Raw genomic sequence first — 19,232 nt, 5'->3', positions numbered from 1 at the left:
CTTCCTCCAAATGGTACATGGAAACCTCCCCTTGTGGCCTGCGTTTTCACAGAATACTTTAAACATTCTGAATTTTATATGAGTAAAATGAATCATCCTTTCCCTATAGATGGTTTATCACTTCCTTGGTCCCACTGTGAAGATTCTGACAGGGAAAAATCTTGATCTGTAGATTTTTCTTTCATGGTGTTCTGCAGTTCCTGTCCTTGTTTAGAGAATTTACCTCCTGGTCATCTTTTCCTAGATACTGGTCACTACTTCCAGGATTTAAAAGGGGAGAGGTATCACCTAGTAAATATTTACATTTTATATCAGTCTTGACAAAGATTGGGTTAAATAGTACTCAAGTTTCCCATGAAGGCTGCTGGTGACAAGTTGTTCATGATGTACTGAGTGCAGTCAGAACAAAAATCTTTCTTGCCCCTAGTTGTGAGGGAGGTGGAAACACCCCGGTGTGGTATCAATTCCTAGGGACTAAATTTAAGCTTATAAGGCATTCTTCTCCAATTCAGAGGGAGTGCTAATACCTAGTTCTGAAGGTTTAGTTTAGATCTGTTTATTAAATATATTAACAGAATTAAAACAAATGAGATGTTAAAGGTATTCTCAAGTTAAGCATGTGTCTGAACGATTTATTGCGCAGCATCTATCGTGTATTGTTATCTCAAGTTTTTTGGTCTATATTCTATCCCTTTCTTTCTTCAAACTTTTTTCCTCATTTTTCCCTACTTAACAAGCTGTTGAGGATATATCCAATGCAGTAGAACACTTAACTCCTTTTTTATGAGTGCTTTGATTTCCTACCACCTGGCAGAGAAAAATTCCCATACATTTAGCTTAGATCTCAGAAACAGAATGTAAGTGAGCTGTCTTAACGTACATGTCAACAGTGACCTATCAAGCATCAGTACTTGAAAGAATAATATTAGGCACCATCAGAAGGTATCAAACTAAACTTAAGTTTGACATGAATGGTGATATAGGGAGAAAAACCTGGCACAAAAATGCTGTTTTATGGAAGTAATTGAGGAAGCTAATGAAATAGGACATTCTAATCAACATAAAACATATTTTTTTTTAACTAGATCTCTTCTAAAACTGAAATAAAGCATCCAAGCCCTCTGTCAACTAGCACACCGAATATGAAACTTGTCACACGAGGGTCAGCAAAAACACCTTCACCTGCTACAATTAATGATGACCATCCCAAAATCAGCAAGAAGAGAAAAGCCATGGACTTCCTCAGTTGCATACCTGCCCCTCCACCACTGACACCAATGTATTCAGTAATTTCTCCATCTTTAAAAAAAGCATTTCAGCCACCACGAAGTTTGGGTTTACAGCGTAGCAATTCATCAAAAGAAACAAATCAGAATATTGGTCATGTCACCCCCTGTAGAAAGTTGAGAGAAACTGTCCATCTTCCTGAGAACGACCTGGTTGCTGATGAAGAACTTGCATTGATTAATACACAAGCACTCATGAATAATTTACCAGAAGAAAAGAAGATTGAGTATGCAAATGAAAACAGCAATACAATAGCTACTAATTTATCTGACAATCTTTCACCCAAAAATAGTTCCAGGTCTACTAGGCAAGCAAATAACTCAACAAAAGGCAGTTCTGAAGTAGCTGAGGCTCTTCAGAGGGACACAGAAGAACCTGACGACTTGTTACCAGCCCATAGAATGCCACAAAGACAAAACCCCTGAAAATGCTACTAAATGCACATGTACAGTATTGTATATATTTCAAATTCAATTTATTTTTACACTTTGTACATTAAATCCTGATAGTACTTAATAAAGCTGTATTACAAAAACAAGACTCATGAAATGACATTTCATCTGCAAAACAATTTGGAGTTGAGTAATTATACATTTCTCACATAAACATGTATTGTACAATAGCATCAGTGTGGCTGAAGGTCTCATGACATTTTCGAAGCCATTGCTTTGATTCTGATGTATTCTTAAATTACAGCAGGATCTTTGTTTCAGTCTAAAGCGATCAGTTTTGTTACAATAGTTCTTTGGCTGTCAGAAGTGGCACAGGGCAAAACAATTCTCTTAGGTTTATTGTTACCAAACATTATACTTTAATTCTGAAATACTGCTCTGCAATTGTGGCACAGTTCTTGTACTTTTCGCTTCAAACTTTCCATATAGTGCTAAAATAGGTTTAGAAAACAGGTATAATTATTTGATTCATAGCAAAATGCCATACAAAGTTAATAATGATAGATCCTTGGTCAGCATTTCTGAGCTACTCCTTAAAGAAGCACTTGAGGCCATAGTAGTCAGATGTTTGATTTCATCACTTCTGCTGGGAGTGAGTGAGTACTTGAATTCATGACTTTGTTCTCATTAAGTTAAACTTCTCAAAACTGGAGTTTCTCCACTGGAGAGGGAAACAGTCCTGCTAGACTGGCTGCCAAGTCCACGTTTTAGTTTGTTGTCAGGCTGCCCTTTGCCTGTGCTTCCCACCACGCACAAGTTAAAGGAGGGAGGATGTTTCAGATCCAGGACCACCAGCTCCCACTCGACTACCTCTCAGGAGTCCTGTGCCACTCACTTGGCTCAAGTGCCAAGCTGGGAGCAGCTCCTGTTGCCAAGCTTGGCACTTGTAGCAGGACTGGAGAACTGACACAAGCTTGCTGATAGTTCTGCAAACCTCTGTGCAACATTGCAGAGCCAGGTTCCCTAGACCCTAAGTCACAATTATTTACAGTGATGATATTACTTCTTTAAATGCAGCTTGAGTAGAAAATGCAATTCTTGTCATACATCTACTCTGTCCTGAAGAGAGCTTGGCTTTTGCCTAGAAACAGCAGATTTCTTTACACCTCATACTCTCGTCTGCTAAGTTGCTAGATGAATAGCATCTCTACCTGTATTTCTTAACAAGCAATGTGAGCTGTCTTCATTTCCCACTGCAAAAAAACTCACTGCTGCCCTGTTCTATAAGCACTGCCTAATAATCCACACCCACTTCAAAAAATAATTCCCATCCCAAATGCTGCATTTCAAAAATGCTTTGTGAGGCTTCTTGATGCAGGCATAATCAGCAGAATTTAACTATGGATAAAATCCCGGCAGAATAACTTCTCACTCATCCATCAGACCGTGGCTTCTCAGCACTCAGCAGAACAAATCATTGATTTCTTCCCTTTGAAGAACTTTTTTTTCCTCTTTCTTAAGTAATTATTTTGTACTTCTGAGTTAGTTTGGGTATTTGGTAGACTTGTGCTTCAACTACTCGGATCTGCTCCTGTAGCTCTGTTCCTTCTTAGAAGCTAACAGGCACTAGCCTAATACTAATGTTTCCTTTTAGAAGCATCTGTATATGGACTCATCTCAGGACCCGGTGAATCCTATGGCAAGATAAAGGGCTCTGTTTGGTGTGTTAAAGTTTCACCTCCAGGATGGTGAAGCTGTTTGGCTGTACTAGAGCTAAGGTAAGAAATACCAGCAGTATCCGGACAGCAGAGACGAGAATAGGGAACAGCATCAAATCTCACTAAAATCTGGTAGAGCTGCCTTTTCCACCATTCACTTTGCATCTCTTTAAAATTGCAGTAATGCTCTAGGCAAGGTGGAGTGGGAAGATATAGATACAAAAGGTTATACAGCCAGACAGTATTAAAATGGCAATATTAAAAAGTATTAAAATGGCAAGAAATGACAACTGTGTGGAGAAGGAATTGGCCACATGGCCTGTAAGAAAGAAGGAATTAACTTAGGAATATTGTTATCTATTAGGGACAGAGAGTGATGCAGAAAACCAAAACCAAACAAAAACCATGTGGCACAGCCACTAAATGTCACTGTAAGCTTGAATGGATTTTTGTGAAGGAAGTGGGATGAAAGGGAGTACAGTTTGTACTGGGGATAGTGCTCTTAGATTGGTCATGCAGAGCTGTGAGATCATAATCCAGAGGCATTAAAATATTTCCAAGAAATAAAAGTAATTTAGAAATACAGTAGAAAAATACAAGAATAAAAAACAGTTTAGAAAAAAGATGTACAACTAGAGACTTTTATACCCTGATAATTAAAACCCACCGGGGAATCCACCTCTTCACTTAAATGGCATATTGCTTGTATGCGCCACGAGGCCTCCTGTTTGAGAAGGCTGGAGGGGGGCAGGAATGGGCACCCATGCCATAAGCTGCGTTTGGTCCATGGGACCTTCTCTCATCTCGACGTGGTTTTTCGGACTGAAGAACACTGTGGAAGGTAACATTGTGCTCGTATTGTTCCTTCATCTGTTGTATCTTTTGTCGAGGGACATGATGAGTATTTCTTCTGTAAAGTCAACATTAACAGAAGATACAAGTATTTAGCTGCCCATGTGTTAGAGGTTATCTGAAGCTTGCTACAGTTCCTGACACATTCAGGATAATGGTTCACATACCCGCTGACCTATTTCTAGCCCTTTTTTGTCAAACTGTTGTATGCTTCCACACACTTCTTGAAAATATTATGTGACAGCTGAAAAAGGTACCACAAGTATTTTTGTGGGTAGCCAGGACATAAGTTAGACAAATGCTTTGAAATGAGAGTGCCATGTAGAAGACCTCTATACTATATAGTGTGTATATTATATATAGTGTGTATATAGTTTTGCTGGGGTTTAGTGCTAATGGCTTGATAGCCTCAGGGTGAGCTTTTGTACATCTGGAGAAATGCAGGGAAGGGCTGTAGATACCCCAGGCACTGACTTAAAATCACCGTGTATAGGGGTCACAATAATGTTGTTGCTTTGTCTGAGCACAAGAGGGTTAAAATCATACCTGATGTGGCTCAGGCTCCAGTGTAAATGACATGTTTGAGAGGGAGGGGAGCTCAAACATGCAGGGCTTTCTGGATAGCCCAGAAACAGCTGCAATCTTTCAACACATTAGTAAGAACTGTTTTTTCCAAAGACCACTAGGAATTTCTGCTTGTCTGTGAGTTTGCAAACTCTGAATATCTTTGGTATTGCCAGTTAGCTCTGAAAGGCACAATTTGTAATTAAGGCCTTGCAGCCTGCACCCAGTAACCAGCACAAACTGCACTGCTGGTGAGGACTCAGTGTGGGACCACAGCGAAAGCAATAATCAGCTGTCCCTGAATCATTCACCAGAGCTGCTCCAGACTGAGAATATCTGGATTAGCATCATGGCGCTGCTGTAAAAAAACAACTTGCTTTGTATGATTAATAAAACAAAAAACCAAGCTACCAAGTAGCTCAGCCTATAATTAGTGATTACTAATAAAATCTGCCTCTGCAGCAATGCCCTCCAAATGCTCCCAGCTGGTGCCGCTGAAGCAAGAGCCGACACTTGCAGTTGAATGCTAAGGCTGTTAAGTGCCCTCACCTGCCTTCAGCCACAAGCCATTGGCTGCCACCTGCCATGTCCTGCCTCACCCTGGAGCCACAAGCACTGTGCAGGGCCACTACCCTCTGCCATTTATCACACACAAAAAGGAGCAGAACTAGTTTTTGACTGGAGTTCCTAGCTAGTACAAACCAAGTAAATCAGTTGAAATGAAGTACCCATGCCCTGTTTTCTTGCAGTAATAAGTAAGTTAACATGTATTAGCTTCTGTATCCAGTAGATAGGAGTGCACTATTCACTCTAACATACTTTACATCAGGTTGGTTAAAGGCTAGGAAATTAGCCTGCATGGATTTTTTTTTCAGTGATGCAACCATTAACCCTGCAGCCACTATAGCAGGACTAACACACTTAGAGCCGTATTTGGCTCCCTCTGTATCATACCACATCACGCAGCATTGATAAATTCATTGTATCCCTTCTCTGTGTGTGCATGTTAAGATCTTTAGAAAGATCCCCTAGAGCTCCATTTATTGCCCACACTTAAGCACTATCCCACCATGCTACAGCAAGACCATATTTGTTATGGTTACATTTTTTTAAGAACACAAGTCTGAGTATTGTCTGTAGTGCTTAGACATCCTTTTGTGCCAAAAGAGAGCGAGTGCTGCTCAAAATACAGAATGAAAATTAGGGTTCCTGCCCCAAGAAGCTTGCAGTATAAATACACACTTCAGGGGGGTGCTTTTTCTACTGTCTGGCTCACTTCACAGACAGGCTTTTTCAGGGCTGAATTCACTACAGACCTAGTACTGAGTAACAGACATTTTCCAGAACAATCCTTCTGTTGTCATTTGCTAGATTACTTTTTAGCGTATATGAAGAGGAAGAGGGCTGACATTTCTCAGACCACATAAATAAAATGAGAAGCTGTCTGCTATATCAAAAAGATGTACCTTGTCAGTTCTTGAACATTGAACTTCCAGGGTGTATCTGGTTCTTGGAATATAACTTCATATCCGTTTTCACGTGCCTGAAGAAGGACACAGAAGTTTTAGATGCATGGCTGCCAAGCTCGGGAATAGCCAATCTTTCAGATCCCCAGAGATTTTATCTAGGAGATGTATCATATGTACCAGGAGCCAGAAAGAGGAAGATAACAACTGCTATCAAGGTGCTGCTCTGAGGCCCTGCTAGTTCATTTCCTTCCAACCAAAGGGTTTGGGTCTCCCAGCAAAACTTGCCTCAGCCTTGCCCCAGTCCCTGTCCCCCACAGCAATGGCATCCTGGCACTTGAACTCTCTGGAAGCCACTGATGGTTCAAGAGCTGCAGGTTGGCCATGCAGGCTGGAGCTTCTGGAGAGTGAGGTCAGCATCTACCAGACATGCTATTTCCAGCCACTGAGTCTACAGGCCTCAGGTATTTTCAAGGTAGAGCAACGTAACATGTTGCTTTATATTTATGTACACATACACAAATACATGTATATATATTTAATACAGGGTTTGATTGCTTTTGTCTTGATTTGGCAGAAAGGTGTCAGGGAAATCTGTTGACCTTTTTATACTTTGCCCATGTCTGGCTATGCTCTCATGTGCTTCTGAGTCACCCACAAGCACTCACAACTGCTGCTGAGGTGACATGCCCAGGCTCTCCAGCACCACTAGAAATTCCTGCCTCTTTTGTGCTCCCATACAAGCAATACTTAGACCCAAATTTCTTAACTGACAAGACCATAACCCAAGAATAGAAATGCGAGCAGACAGGCCACATTATAAAACTGTACTAAAATATTGCCATCTCATCTCTGACAGAACTCCTGACAAGAGATACCAATGCATCTTCAGAGGCTCTTTATGGTGTATTTCTTTTTTGCAAGTCATAAACTAAAATTGTAAGTCATATCTTGTTGTATTTGTCAATAGATAGACAGGTTGGGAACTGTTGAGGAAGGGGATGACATCCTGATTGCCAAGAAGAGGGCAAGTTCAAAAGACTGTTGATCTTTTCAAGTAATTTTGCATTCACTGAGCTATGTAGCTGACGAGATAAAACAGCTACACTGGCACTTCTTCCCCTATTTCATCACAATATCAATCCTTAACTATAATCAGAGAACTAAGGGAAAATGGAAGTAATTGTTCTTAGCCATGTTAAGAACCATTTCAGTCAGATCACCTCACAAATGTCATAGCTGAGCATATAAAAGCAATAAATCAGAGCTTTCCCTACCATCATCACATACGGCTTCATTTCCCAAGCATGGATGTTGGTATTATCAATAATAACCGGGCTTTTCCCATTCTTCATTGCTTTGCGTGCTGTAATGTAACACATTAAGTAAAGCTAAAATGTATTCAGTAACAGGCTGAGCCAGGACTCCCTACCACAGCATCCTTTCTTTGCCCACCACTAGCACCCTTGGTTCCCCACCATTTGGTGCGGCTGTCACCCAAATGGGAGCAGCAGTTGTGCCCCTCAGGTGCTCTCCTAGAGGAGGTCCTGCAGCCACTGGCTCTGCTCAGTGGTACGAGCTGAAGCTCTCATAGAACATACTTAGCAGTATCATAGCACTATGTATTTAAAACAGCTAAAAATGTCTGTTATTTGCTAAAGATCCCTGCTACATGATCTGAAATGATGTTTTCCATTGCTAGAATTGAGTTCAGAGCACAGGCACAAAACTGCATTGCATTCTTCTCACTGAAGTAAGTAGAGACCTGGATTGCTTCATTCTCAAACTTTTAATTAGGTTTGCAAGTTTTCCTCCTGGCTATCACTAATTCACTCCCTGCAACACGCCTTTCCAAGTCAGGATGGACATCTAAGAAGTTACAGCCCCAAGGTTGTGGTGCATACAGCTGTAGTGAGCCACTGCTGGGCTGGTTATCTGCAGGCCAGCTGCTGGTACCTAATAGTCACTGGTTTACTTATTAAAACAACATCTATCAATCACCAACAATTTTATCATTTATAAGTCAGAAGAAATAAACTCAGAAGTGGTAAATGTATTTTCCTAATCGGTACCCCATGAACTGCAGTATGACACCACTTCCAGATATTTTATTTTGGGGGCTAACTTTAAAGACAGACTGAAAAGCAAAACTGTTCTCTGAAACCCCTGGATCGAGTTCAGTCACCTCTCTTTTGGTTCCATTTGTGTGCATCCTCTAGGAAGTCAGGCTCAAACACGTATACACCATTTTCAATAAAGAAGTCATCAGTACTAAGAACTACAGCACTGGGATAGTCACGTTTCAGTTGTCTGAAACAAAAAAACAAGATGAAAGAAGGATTAGTATAGGCCAACGCACAGCTTTCACAGAGCCCATCATTAACTCAAACACTTTGTGAATGCTCTGCAGATATGCACAGTGATTCATTTGTTAAATCCCAGCTTAAAGGATCTGACAGTAATGTCATCAGTAGGTGGACACATTGAAGGAAAAGAATGAAGCTTAAAGGTGCGGCCCTGATTTCTTTAATTCAGCAGGGAAATCTACACCAGACTCACAACATGCAAGTCTTTAGTCATATTAACACATTCAGTTTTCTTTCTGAGTTATCCAAGAAGGTTTGATTGTAAACACAAAAAAAGCCAAACCAAACCTGCTAATCCCATGGAAGTTGATCTCAAAAGACAATTTGACAATAAGAGTTTTGCTATAGAGAGATTTCTGAAGATAACCAGGAGGAATGATCTGTCATTTAGTAAAGATGGTCTATATTGCCACTGTTCTGGCTGGTTGGGATTTTTGGGTTTGGTTTGTTGTTTTTTGATTTTGTATTTATTTTTGCAACAAAGCACATAGCACTTTTTATTTATTTATTTATTTAAATTTGCAAACATGTAAGTGAGTGATTGGTCAATATTTCTTATTATTTGTTGCAACTTTATGTTTTTTTCTGCTTTTCACTTGTCCCTGTTTTACTTAATCCTCCTCTTGTAGAGTTAAGTCATTTTTATTTATTTTCAGCATTTAAGCAGGTTTTATAAACAAGTCTGAGCTGCCTGGATTGACAACCCCTCTTCTCTTCACACTGGTGTGCATCCCACAGCGATGCTCATTCAGCGCTGGGATACCCAGGGATGGCAGACGCATGTCCTTCTGCAAGTTGACCAGCTGCCTCATGGACCATGACCGGCTTTAGGAGGTGGAAGTGCTGGTTCATGTTCTGGTTTGAATAAGAAGCATTCCTCTGCCAGTCCTTAGAGCGCATAAAAAAAAAAATCTTAGTGCAAAATTATGTCCCCATTTTTGTGAGGGACATAATTCAGACTGGTGTCCAGATTCTTCAATGAAAAAAAGAAAGAGTTTTCTGGAATGAAATCAGGGAGATTTTATCTGCATGAAATCAGGGAGAGCCCATGGCATAATCTCACCACCTGCTGTCTTCCTAAGGCCCAAAACATCTCCGGAAAAGAAAGTAAGGCCAACTGAGAAATCTTGTGGCTCTCAGACATGAATGCTGCTGCCCTGCTATCTCACACTACATGTGGTCTCCAGTCCCAGGGACTCATTTCAGCTTCCCTGATAAACTTCTTCTTTTCAATCCCCATAAGCTGCAAAACAACTATTTCACAATGTCTTATCTAAGTGAACAACAGCAAGGGAAAAGGTGCCTCTAGATTATCAGCGAAAAAACAGACACAGACAGAAAAGTCTTAATTCCAGCCCTGCCCCAACTATTTACTTGCCAATTTTACCCTAATCTGCCTGCCAGCAACAGCTCTTCACTAGGACTGCACGTCACAGCCAAATAAAGGTCAGCTGCTGACTTTGTTCCACCTCCACTATAACTTCTACCATCTGCTGAGTAATTAATACCATTTTGTGGTAGCAACCACAAGGCTCATGGCTGATGGGACTGGGCTGTAGCCACTGTTACATATCATTTAGCACCCACATATTATCTTGTAGCTCCAAAGAGAGGTTCTACTCACATAATCACTGCTGGGCAACCAGATCTAACAAAAGTCATGTTGCAAAATGTTAGCAAACAGTCAAATTATTTTTACTTTACTTTTGGTCCCGGGCAAAGAATTCTTGCCACAAAAAGCATGGGAGCACCTGACGCTCACCTGGTTCCTCCTGTGCAGATGAACTGATGTGTTCAGCTCTCACTGCAATTCAGCACCTCACCTTTCCCTCTGCTTTACCCATCTGCATTGCAACCTCTTCTCTAAAAACCTGGCTGTGCTAAAATATGTGTTGGCCTTTAGCTACCAAGAGGCACATAGAATTGTACACATTAATAAAAGATCTCAAGGAGGTTTTTTTCTTGCCCAGTGTTACCTTTAAAAATGTTCTCAACCAGTGCAACTTTAAACAATTATTTTCTTAGCATACACCTTAATGAATTTTTAACAAATATATACAGGATTTCATGAGAACTTTGATATTAATCCTTAAGCAATCTAAATGGCATGTGATTATCTATAAACTCAGTCTACTGTCCTCCTATCACTGGTAATTAAAGCAGATAAAACTTGTGCTTCAAAGGAGAAAAAATAGGGCACAAAATGTGCTAACAGCCATGAATTACTGTCACATTTGCTATATTCATACCAAACAAACTCCTGCTAACAGCAACATAAGAAAACAGTAAGTGGGAAAAAGGTGGTTTACCTTCTGCTTATTTTGCTGGTTTTCACTTTTAGCTCTCTAAAACACCCAAACTGACACTGATCACTTTCTCTAATCACCTATTTCCTGTGAAGGTTTTTCTGTCCCTTATACTTTCAAAGGGCCCCCAAACCTGCTTAGTATGTTCCTTCAGAAATAAGCTTTCTACGACCTACACAGGCCCACAAGTGGGTTGAGAAGAAGGGGTTTACATAATCACAATGGGCTTCTAATCCCTGTATGCAACAAATGCACCTGTATTATAGCAAAATATACCCCAGCTGTGCAAAATGGGAGGATTTGTGCCCAGTTTATTAATTATTACATTGTGAGCAGCACTGTAAAAAGAAAATTACCCACTGCCGTTAGATCCATAAAGTGTAAAGCATACTAAGGAGGAAAAGCAAAATGAAATCTCTTTGCAAGATCAAAGGGTATATATGAGCTAAGTTTGCATTTCTTAAAAAAAGCTATTGAACTCAAAGGGCTGAGCTGTGATAAGCAGGATCTGTGAAAGGTTCAGTATTACTCTGCCTACTTGGGACATTTAATTGCACAGCATCACAGCTCTCTATCTTGCAGTAAAGACGAAGCAGGATATGCTCTGTATCTTGCTAAAGAATAGTTTGCTGCTGTTTCAGAAAATGCAAAGGATAAGAGAAGACGGACAGTCCCTTTTTACAAGGAGTCACATGGAAAAGACAAGGGGTAATAGGCACAAGTTACTCCTGGGGAGATTCTGACCAGACACAAGAGGAAAAAATTTCACAATGAGATCAGCCATTGGAATAATCTCCTTAGGGAAGTGGTGGATTCTCCAACTTTGGACTCTTTTAAGATTCAGCTGGACAGGGCACTGGGACATCTAGTCTAGGTAATGCTTTGCCTTAAGAGGTTGGACCAGATGATCCCTTGGAAGGGACCCTTCCAAGCTGGTATTCTATGATTCTATACAGCTGTGTTTCTGTTTGACCAAAGCAGCACTGTAACAACTGCCCCAGTGAGTAGACTGGCTGGTTTAGTGTCTCCTGCATTATTCAGCTGATGATCTGTTCCCATGCTTTATACCATTTTAAAGTCCCCTTTTTCTAAAGAGCATCTTCAGTGCTTTCAAACAATCATTTCTGATTTTAACTGTATGTATAGACAAAAAAAAATTATTCAGGATTTCAATTAGCTGGGTGCATTAGAGTACTTGGGAGAAGTCTCCATGATCACTAGCAATATCATTGGAGAGGAAAAAAATCCATAATAGTACTCCATAGGCTGTCAGAAAATTTGGGAATTAACTGATTTCTGATTTGAGCCTGGTAAGCAGATTAGAAGGAACATTTGCAGTGCTCAGAAGGCAACAGAATGGTTTGTTGGCTAGATCTCTGAGCCAATGAATTCTCAGTCTACTTCCAATGTAACTGAGATCTAAACATATAGGTACTGACACCACATGCAACCGCTTGCTCTGGTCACTTTTCCCAATGTAAAGCATTTCTGTGGCATTTGAAAGCCTTTAGTTTCAGCAGAAAATGAGAACTATGAGATCTGGAGCACCAGCACTAAAATACTGCTGTGTTTCAACAACAGTCTGGTGAGGACTTTGCCCTGCTCTGCCAACAGGTCTGTTGGCAGAGCACCCACATGCCTGGGTGTCTCACCTACGGTGGGTAAAGCAGTGGACATACTTTGCATGGGATCAGGCTGCATGTCACATTTGGTAAATACATTCAGGAGAATCACCTGTTAATGTTTATATTGTGTTGCCTGGCACTGCAGAGCTGAACGCATACGAATCACAGAATCATAGAATCATTTGGGTTGGAAGGGACCTTAAAGCTCATGTAGTTCCATCTGCCTGCCATGGGCAGGGACACCTTCCTCCAAAGCCCTCTCCAACGTGGCCCTGAACACTGCCAGGCATGGGGCATCCACAACTTCTCTGGACAACCTGTTTTTTTTGCTTTTGCAAATGAACAATCACCTTCCTCCTCCTCCAATGGGATCTTGCACTGCGCTTTGCTGCAGTATTGTGCAAACATCGCGTTGCTCAGCACGTTGTGTTTACCAACACCAAAAGGTACACAACGTGGGAATAGCAAATCTCAGAATTTTGGTGGCACAGTCCTTCCATAATCCGGGTAGAGTTAATGGAGAGGTAATAAATGCTGTTTTTACAGCTGCCCATTGACCTGTGGACTGCTGAGCGGCTAAATGCAATGATACCATTAATGGGGGCTAGAAACAGAAAAAGTTCCTCAAACGTTCATTTCACAAGGGACTAAAACAATACTTACAACTGGTTTTGTAAATCTGTCGTTAATAATTAATCTTGTCTTTTGACCAAAAAACCCATAGGTGAGCCAGTTATTTGCACTGCTTGAGAATATGGCCCCAAACCATTACAGTCTGTACTAAGAGGAGACCCAACCCCTCTGAAGGAGAAGGGCCTGCACTTACACAACCTCTTTAGGGAGAACATGTTTGGGTGCCAGTAAAAATGCTGCACTTGGCTGTTCATTAAAGAACTTGGTCTTGCCCAAGTCCTATGAGGCAGAAAGCATGGTGTGACAGGAAGGACTGTCCTGACAAGAGGAAACTGGAGATTAACCCAGAGTATCACACACCTTCCGCAGCGGAGCCCTTCCTTCAGCAGCCCATGATCCCAGTATGTGTTCCTCAACCGAGCAGAGGAAGAAGACAGCGAATGTTCCTCTTTTGTTGGAGAGTGGGTGGGTGACACCAGAAGCTGTGAGATACCGGACTGTGAGATCTTGCGACACCAGCTTACGGCTACGCTGTACCAGCCCCACTGCGCTGCTGTCTCCCAGCACTCCCCTCTGGGGTTTTCCACCTATTTTTAATCAGTCTTAGAGCTGTTGGGGAGGGGACTGGCCTGCCCGCTTTATACACCCGATGACTCTGACCAGGAGTGCTGGACATCATGAAAACAGAAGTCAGAGTTGTCAGTTTTCAGTCAGAGAGAGGAAGTGCTTTAATGTGTTTGCGATTAACGACAAAAAGCCGAAACCAAACAAACCAAACAAAACTTACCAACACAAAAAAGCAATAGTCTGGCACTTACTTAGAGAAGAAACAACTACCCCGGAGTGGGTGATTAGTCCACCTTATTATAAACATCCCTTCTGGTACTGCTCACTCCAAACAACAACATTCACAGTCCTACAGGCAGCACATCCCCAAGTAGTTACAGGCAGCTGGAGCAAAAAAGCTCTGAGCGGTTCCTGGAGGCAGAAAAGGTTTCCAAGCAGCTGTGCTTATGAGTCGGGGGTCCTGCGAGGCTCCCACCTCCCCCCTGAGCCAGAACCAGCTCTGAACAGGCGCCTCACTCGCCTTCCCGTGGTTTATGACGGTGCCTCCCCGTTCTCCGCTCCAGCGGCGCTCCCTCGGCACCGCACCGGGGGACCCCGCGGTGCCGCTCCCGGCACACGCACCCTACAGCGGGGCCCGCCAGGGGCCGAGCCGCGATGGAAGCCGAAGAAGGAGAAAGGCGAAGGGCTGCGGAGCCGCCGCCTTACCTGGCCAGGGTGCTCTTCCCGGCGCCCGGCAGCCCCCGCAGCAGCACCAGCCGCCCGGCGAACCTGCTCCGCCGCGGCTGCAGGCTGAGGCCCCCCAGGGCCCGCAGCAGCCGCTCATCCATCCCCGGCAGCGAGCGGGGCGGGAGCAGCAGGGCACGGCCCGGCCCGGCCCGCAGCGGCGGGGAAGAGGAGGAAGCCCGGGCAGCCGCTCCGGCGCCCGGCCCCGGCGATCATTCCCCGGGCCCCAGCTGCGGCTTGTGTCGTGCGCTGACGGGGCGGTGGGGGAAACCCGCGTCCCTCGGTGGAGGGGGACGTGGGATCCGTCCCAGGCTCCCGAGACCTTCCCCGTTCGAAAACGAAAGCTGCCTTAAGGAGAAGTATACCGGAAAGAAAGGACATTGGCTGCTCATACAGCAAAACCGTGCACTTACGGCATTGGCCTTCTACCCGGAACATTAGCCCAAGATACCATCTTTCATTACTTAAAAATCAAGATTAACTACCAGATTCTCAAAGGTGGGAGAACACAAGCCAGTGCTGAAAGCATTCACTCCCCTGTGCTCCCCACGTGTACTGGGCATCCCAGAAAGGGGATCATCAAAGCACTTCAGAGGGGTGGAGCTATCTACGGCATGCCAGATATAGATGCAGGGTTTTATTCTTCCTTTCCCCTTCGCCCCCCCAACAGTGATGGAGCTATTGGAGTCCACCCCACCACAAAAAGCAGGCAAGGATTCCAAGCAGCTATAGCCAAACAACTGCCCTGCACCAATGACCCTGTGCATCACGCTCACTCCATCAACTCCACTTTTTTCAAATATATTATCACATGAGAAACTATAGGGAGTTTAATAAGATTTATTTCCCCTATACAAAACCTGATCTGCTTTAAGTTGATCACCACACAAGCCAAAGAAATTACAGTTTCAGTAAACCCAAGAACAGTTGGTGTGCTATCACACTCTCCCTTTCAGAGCCACATGCAGTATCAACCCCAGCTTGGTTAGAAGGTGGCCTCAGGCATGCCACAGGGACACACCACCACCAAACTACAACACTGAAGCTTTAGGGTCTGAAGTTTGCTAATAGTGCATACATCAGAGACAGCTTAGTTCTCTGGATGTGGCACCACATCCAGCTAGCACCAATGCTAGCTGAAGCGAGTGGGGAAAAATAGTGGCAGGAAGGAAGGTACATAAACTTGAAAATTCAAAGATACGCAAAGGGGTTTAAAGTAAACTTAAACTGGCAACACCCTCCTAAGAGATGAAACACCTTTTTGTCCATACAAAAACACTGGGAGATTTTTAAAATTCCTTTTATTTTAAGCAATATCTGGAAGGTCAGTATTCAGTAACAGAAAATATAGGCATTCAGATTTTTCTCTCAATAAATAGAAGTAGGAAGAAAATATTAACCCTTAAGTGACATTTTCTTGAAATCAAACTAACTTTGCTGCTGCCAGCGGGACATCAGGTAAGTCTGAAGCTGTGGCTATGGCCAGCATGAATTACCTTCCTTCTCCCTGTGACATTTTGTATAACATTCTGCTCGTAGAAGAGCAGCACATTTCCAACCAAGGAAAGTAAAAATCACACAAGTACATGAGAAATGCATGAAAAAAGTGCAGCTGGTACATTTTGCTAATGGTACAACCTTAATTTAGAACTACAAACATCTTTAACTGCTTACACTTACACGCAGGATTTAAATGGAGAGTGGGGACACATCAGCAATTCAGAGCTAAGTAGAGCTTCAGCATGACTGTAGTTGGGTACCAGCTCTTCAGCTATTGCACAACAAAAAGGGTGCAGAAAAAGAGGAGGAAGAGCAGGTGAATGAACAGATGGATCAATATTCCTGATCTGGAGGCTGTGGAAATGGAAAATACTAATTTTGGTAAGTACACACAACCTAAGCTTCCTTGCTTCTCCTCTTCTCATTGATCTTTTCTCATGTTTTTCACCATGAAGTGATAGTTATCTTTTCTGTCACTCTTTCTCACTCCAAAGTAATTTCCGGCCTTATGCAGGTCTCAGAATTGACAGAGGTTGCTCTTTCTGATTAGTTATTTAACTAGGTGTAATTTCATTTGTCCTTTCACCTCCCTCCATTCTCCATTGCCTGTCTCACCTTCTTTATTTGCTATTTCAGCAAATTAAATTGGGATTAAATTCATCATCTATCTAGTTTAGCTTGCTCTACACATATAAATATTTCCAGCTTTCCTGATATCTGTGGGGGCCTTACATTGACATTTCCATGAGGAAAATTTCAGCTTTTACTGTCAGGGGTTCATTCATTTCTGCTGCTCATCTCCCCCTGGAAATCAATACTCCACTCATGTTATTGGGACAATTTCCTCAGTAACAGAAGTGCTACTAGTAAGGTTACTGTTCTAGTTGAGGAACAAACACCATGCTTAATTTTGAAGGAAAACCACAATATTAAAGAAAAAAAAAAAAAAAAAAGGAAACAACTGCTTCAGGCTTAAATCGTAAGAATTTAAGTAAAAAATGGTAAAAGCAATACCACGAACAGAAATATCAAATCACTCATTACTTATAGGGCTTATCAACCTACCACAATCCATACGCGTCTTTCCTCCAGTGTGTTTGAATCAGATCTATAGTGAAATTTTCTCCTTACTTGTATAGTCCCAAATGAGTCTAGTTGAAGGGAAGCATTAAGCCTGGTTTCAGAAGAAAAAGTGGTAAGTTGTGCACCTCTGGGTGAAAGAATAGGAGTGAGTGATGAAAACATTCCACCTGAGGTTATAAATAGACTGGGATGTGATTATGAGTGGCAGGATGAAAGGCAAAAGTAGGGTAAGACACATAACAGGCACCTTTCCCTGCAGGTAGGCATCACTACCAGTTCATGTGCCAGTTGATGTGGCAACTGTGGATCTTGGATCCTGATACAAGTGAATTAAATACCAGAGCCTGAAGCTCACACTTCATGCTGACAGACATCTGCTTTCTGCTTACTGGTCTCTTATCTCAATCTCTTTGCACCGCACTTGAAGATGTACTAAGAAGGTATAAATCCCAAAGGGTTTCAGAAAGTGACCTTTTGGCACACACAAAGTTATCTCAATTTTGATTTTTAATATGTGGACAGAGAGCTTGCTGTCGGGGGGCTGTGGAGAAGTTGGCCAAAGATTCATGCCAAGAATCTACAGTGGATTCTTCCTTCCAGGTTACTCTTCACATTTAAAATCCTTGGTGGCCAACTGATGTCCTTCCATGGCGCAATCAAAGAGAGAAGTTTCTGAAATAAAAAAAAAAAAGCAGAGATTCTGCTGAAATACCACAACAGCACAGACTGCAGAAAGACTTTAATGGTTGCAAATCCAACCCTCAGACTGAGTTCACCTGTCTGATACTTTTAAAAGTCTCTTTCTTATACTCAGTTGTTGGTTATTTCTTTAAAAAGTTAAAAAGAATGGAGAGGAAGCAGATGATGGAAAGCAACAGGAAAATAAACGCAAGAATGGAAATGAAGAGAAGAAAACTTGGATGTCAAAACTAGGGACAGTAAGGATGTAGCAATCTCAAGGCTGAAAAATAAAGAGAAGAGTAACAGTGGATTTTTTTCCCCTACATGTCACAAGCACTATATAATTAATAGCTGTTCAACCAATACCACCATAGCATAGCTACATCCCATAATTGTTTTGTTGTGTGCAAATCTTTCCCATTACATTTACTTGGGACCTCACGGGCCTCCAAGTTATGCAGTTCATGGAAACCACCAGCAGAGCCTGATGGTTACTCTTGTCTGAGAGCTCCAGAAACACCATTCTGGGCAGCTCTTACCCACCCTGGTAGTTATACTATCTGCTTAAGTAAATTGTAGGCCAAGTTTTCCTGGTAAGCATTGCCAAAAGACAGTTCTTCCTGTCCCAGCTGTATGTTTCTGCTCCTTTGCATGTGTCCTGCTGATCGCATGGCTCAAGGAAAAGTTGTTTCAGCTCGCTGGTCCAGACTGAAAACTTTCTGGATGCCTTCATGCATTGGATGATAGAGCTGAACTGCCTCAGCCTGGCTGCTGAAGTAATGGGAATAGCACAACCATTTAAATAAAACTACCCTTACAGAACGTGAATACAGAAGCATGATCATTTGACTAACAGATTAAGTTACACTTGGCCAGTAATGCTTAGTTTATTTTCCAATCTAAAGGGACTGAAGTGATCATATTAGGTCTCCATTATTTTCCATGACTTTAAAAGCTCTTGGAAAGAATGCCTCAGCTTTTTTACTTTTTTCCCCTCCCTGACATTTGATGAAATCAAATCCATTTCAACATTTATAGTTGTTCACTGGAGCAGCTTTACAACCACTCTGGGACATCATTCTTGGCAAGTCTGCTTTAATCAGCAACCAGAAGAGAATGATTTTGTGGTGAGGAAAGACAACCTTATCCCTCAAAATCAGGGGCACCATTGACCAGAAAAACACACCTGCCTTTTACAGCACTCACACGCACAGACTTCAGAGGACTGCTAGAATACCCACGTGAGGTTTGGCCAGAGGTCTGCATCACCTAGTATCCTGTGCCTGACAGTGAGCACGAGTCAACTGAAAACCCTAAGAGATGCTTTTTGCTTTTCACATATTTCTTTTTTTTTTTTTTGATTATTCTAACATCCTAATATTTATCATAGAATCACAGACTGGTTTGGGTTAGGAGGGACCTTAAGGATCATCTAGTTCAAATCCTGCCCTGCCACAGGCAGGGACGCC

The 19,232-nt window shown here is 42.2% G+C and overlaps 3 protein-coding genes across 6 annotated transcripts in view; 1 reads left to right on the top strand and 2 right to left on the bottom strand.

The window, feature by feature from the left end:
- BRCA2 (BRCA2 DNA repair associated) overlaps positions 1-1,825 on the top strand; it is a 38,035-nt gene extending 36,210 nt beyond the window's left edge. The window contains exon 27 of the mRNA XM_030475606.1: positions 1,086-1,825. Within this exon, the coding sequence (XP_030331466.1) occupies positions 1,086-1,712 (627 nt within the window). The 3' untranslated portion in view covers positions 1,713-1,825. The remainder of the gene's footprint in view (positions 1-1,085) is intronic.
- Positions 1,746-15,022, bottom strand: N4BP2L1 (NEDD4 binding protein 2 like 1). Its single transcript, XM_030475610.1, has 5 exons — positions 14,482-15,022; positions 8,465-8,589; positions 7,557-7,645; positions 6,280-6,356; positions 1,746-4,307 (listed from the first exon to the last, which is right to left on the bottom strand). The coding sequence occupies exons 1-5, from the start codon at positions 14,601-14,603 to the stop codon at positions 4,085-4,087; spliced, it is 636 nt and encodes a 211-aa protein (XP_030331470.1). The 5' UTR covers positions 14,604-15,022; the 3' UTR covers positions 1,746-4,084.
- A 1,540-nt stretch (positions 15,023-16,562) lies between these two features.
- N4BP2L2 (NEDD4 binding protein 2 like 2) overlaps positions 16,563-19,232 on the bottom strand; it is a 48,116-nt gene continuing 45,446 nt past the window's right edge. For 3 of the 4 annotated variants that reach the window (XM_030475607.1, XM_030475609.1, XM_030475608.1), the window contains one exon: positions 17,670-17,754. The gene's annotated coding sequence lies outside the window, so the exon portion shown is untranslated. Of the gene's footprint in view, positions 17,755-19,232 lie in introns of all 4 variants that reach the window. The other variant, XR_003989919.1, reaches the window with a different exon arrangement.

The sequence above is a fragment of the Strigops habroptila genome, chromosome 2 (assembly GCF_004027225.2).
Source record: "Strigops habroptila isolate Jane chromosome 2, bStrHab1.2.pri, whole genome shotgun sequence".
Classification (NCBI taxonomy): Eukaryota; Metazoa; Chordata; class Aves; order Psittaciformes; family Psittacidae; genus Strigops; species Strigops habroptila.
Note: the sequence above shows the minus strand (reverse complement) of the source record. Positions and strands in the feature narration are given on the sequence as shown.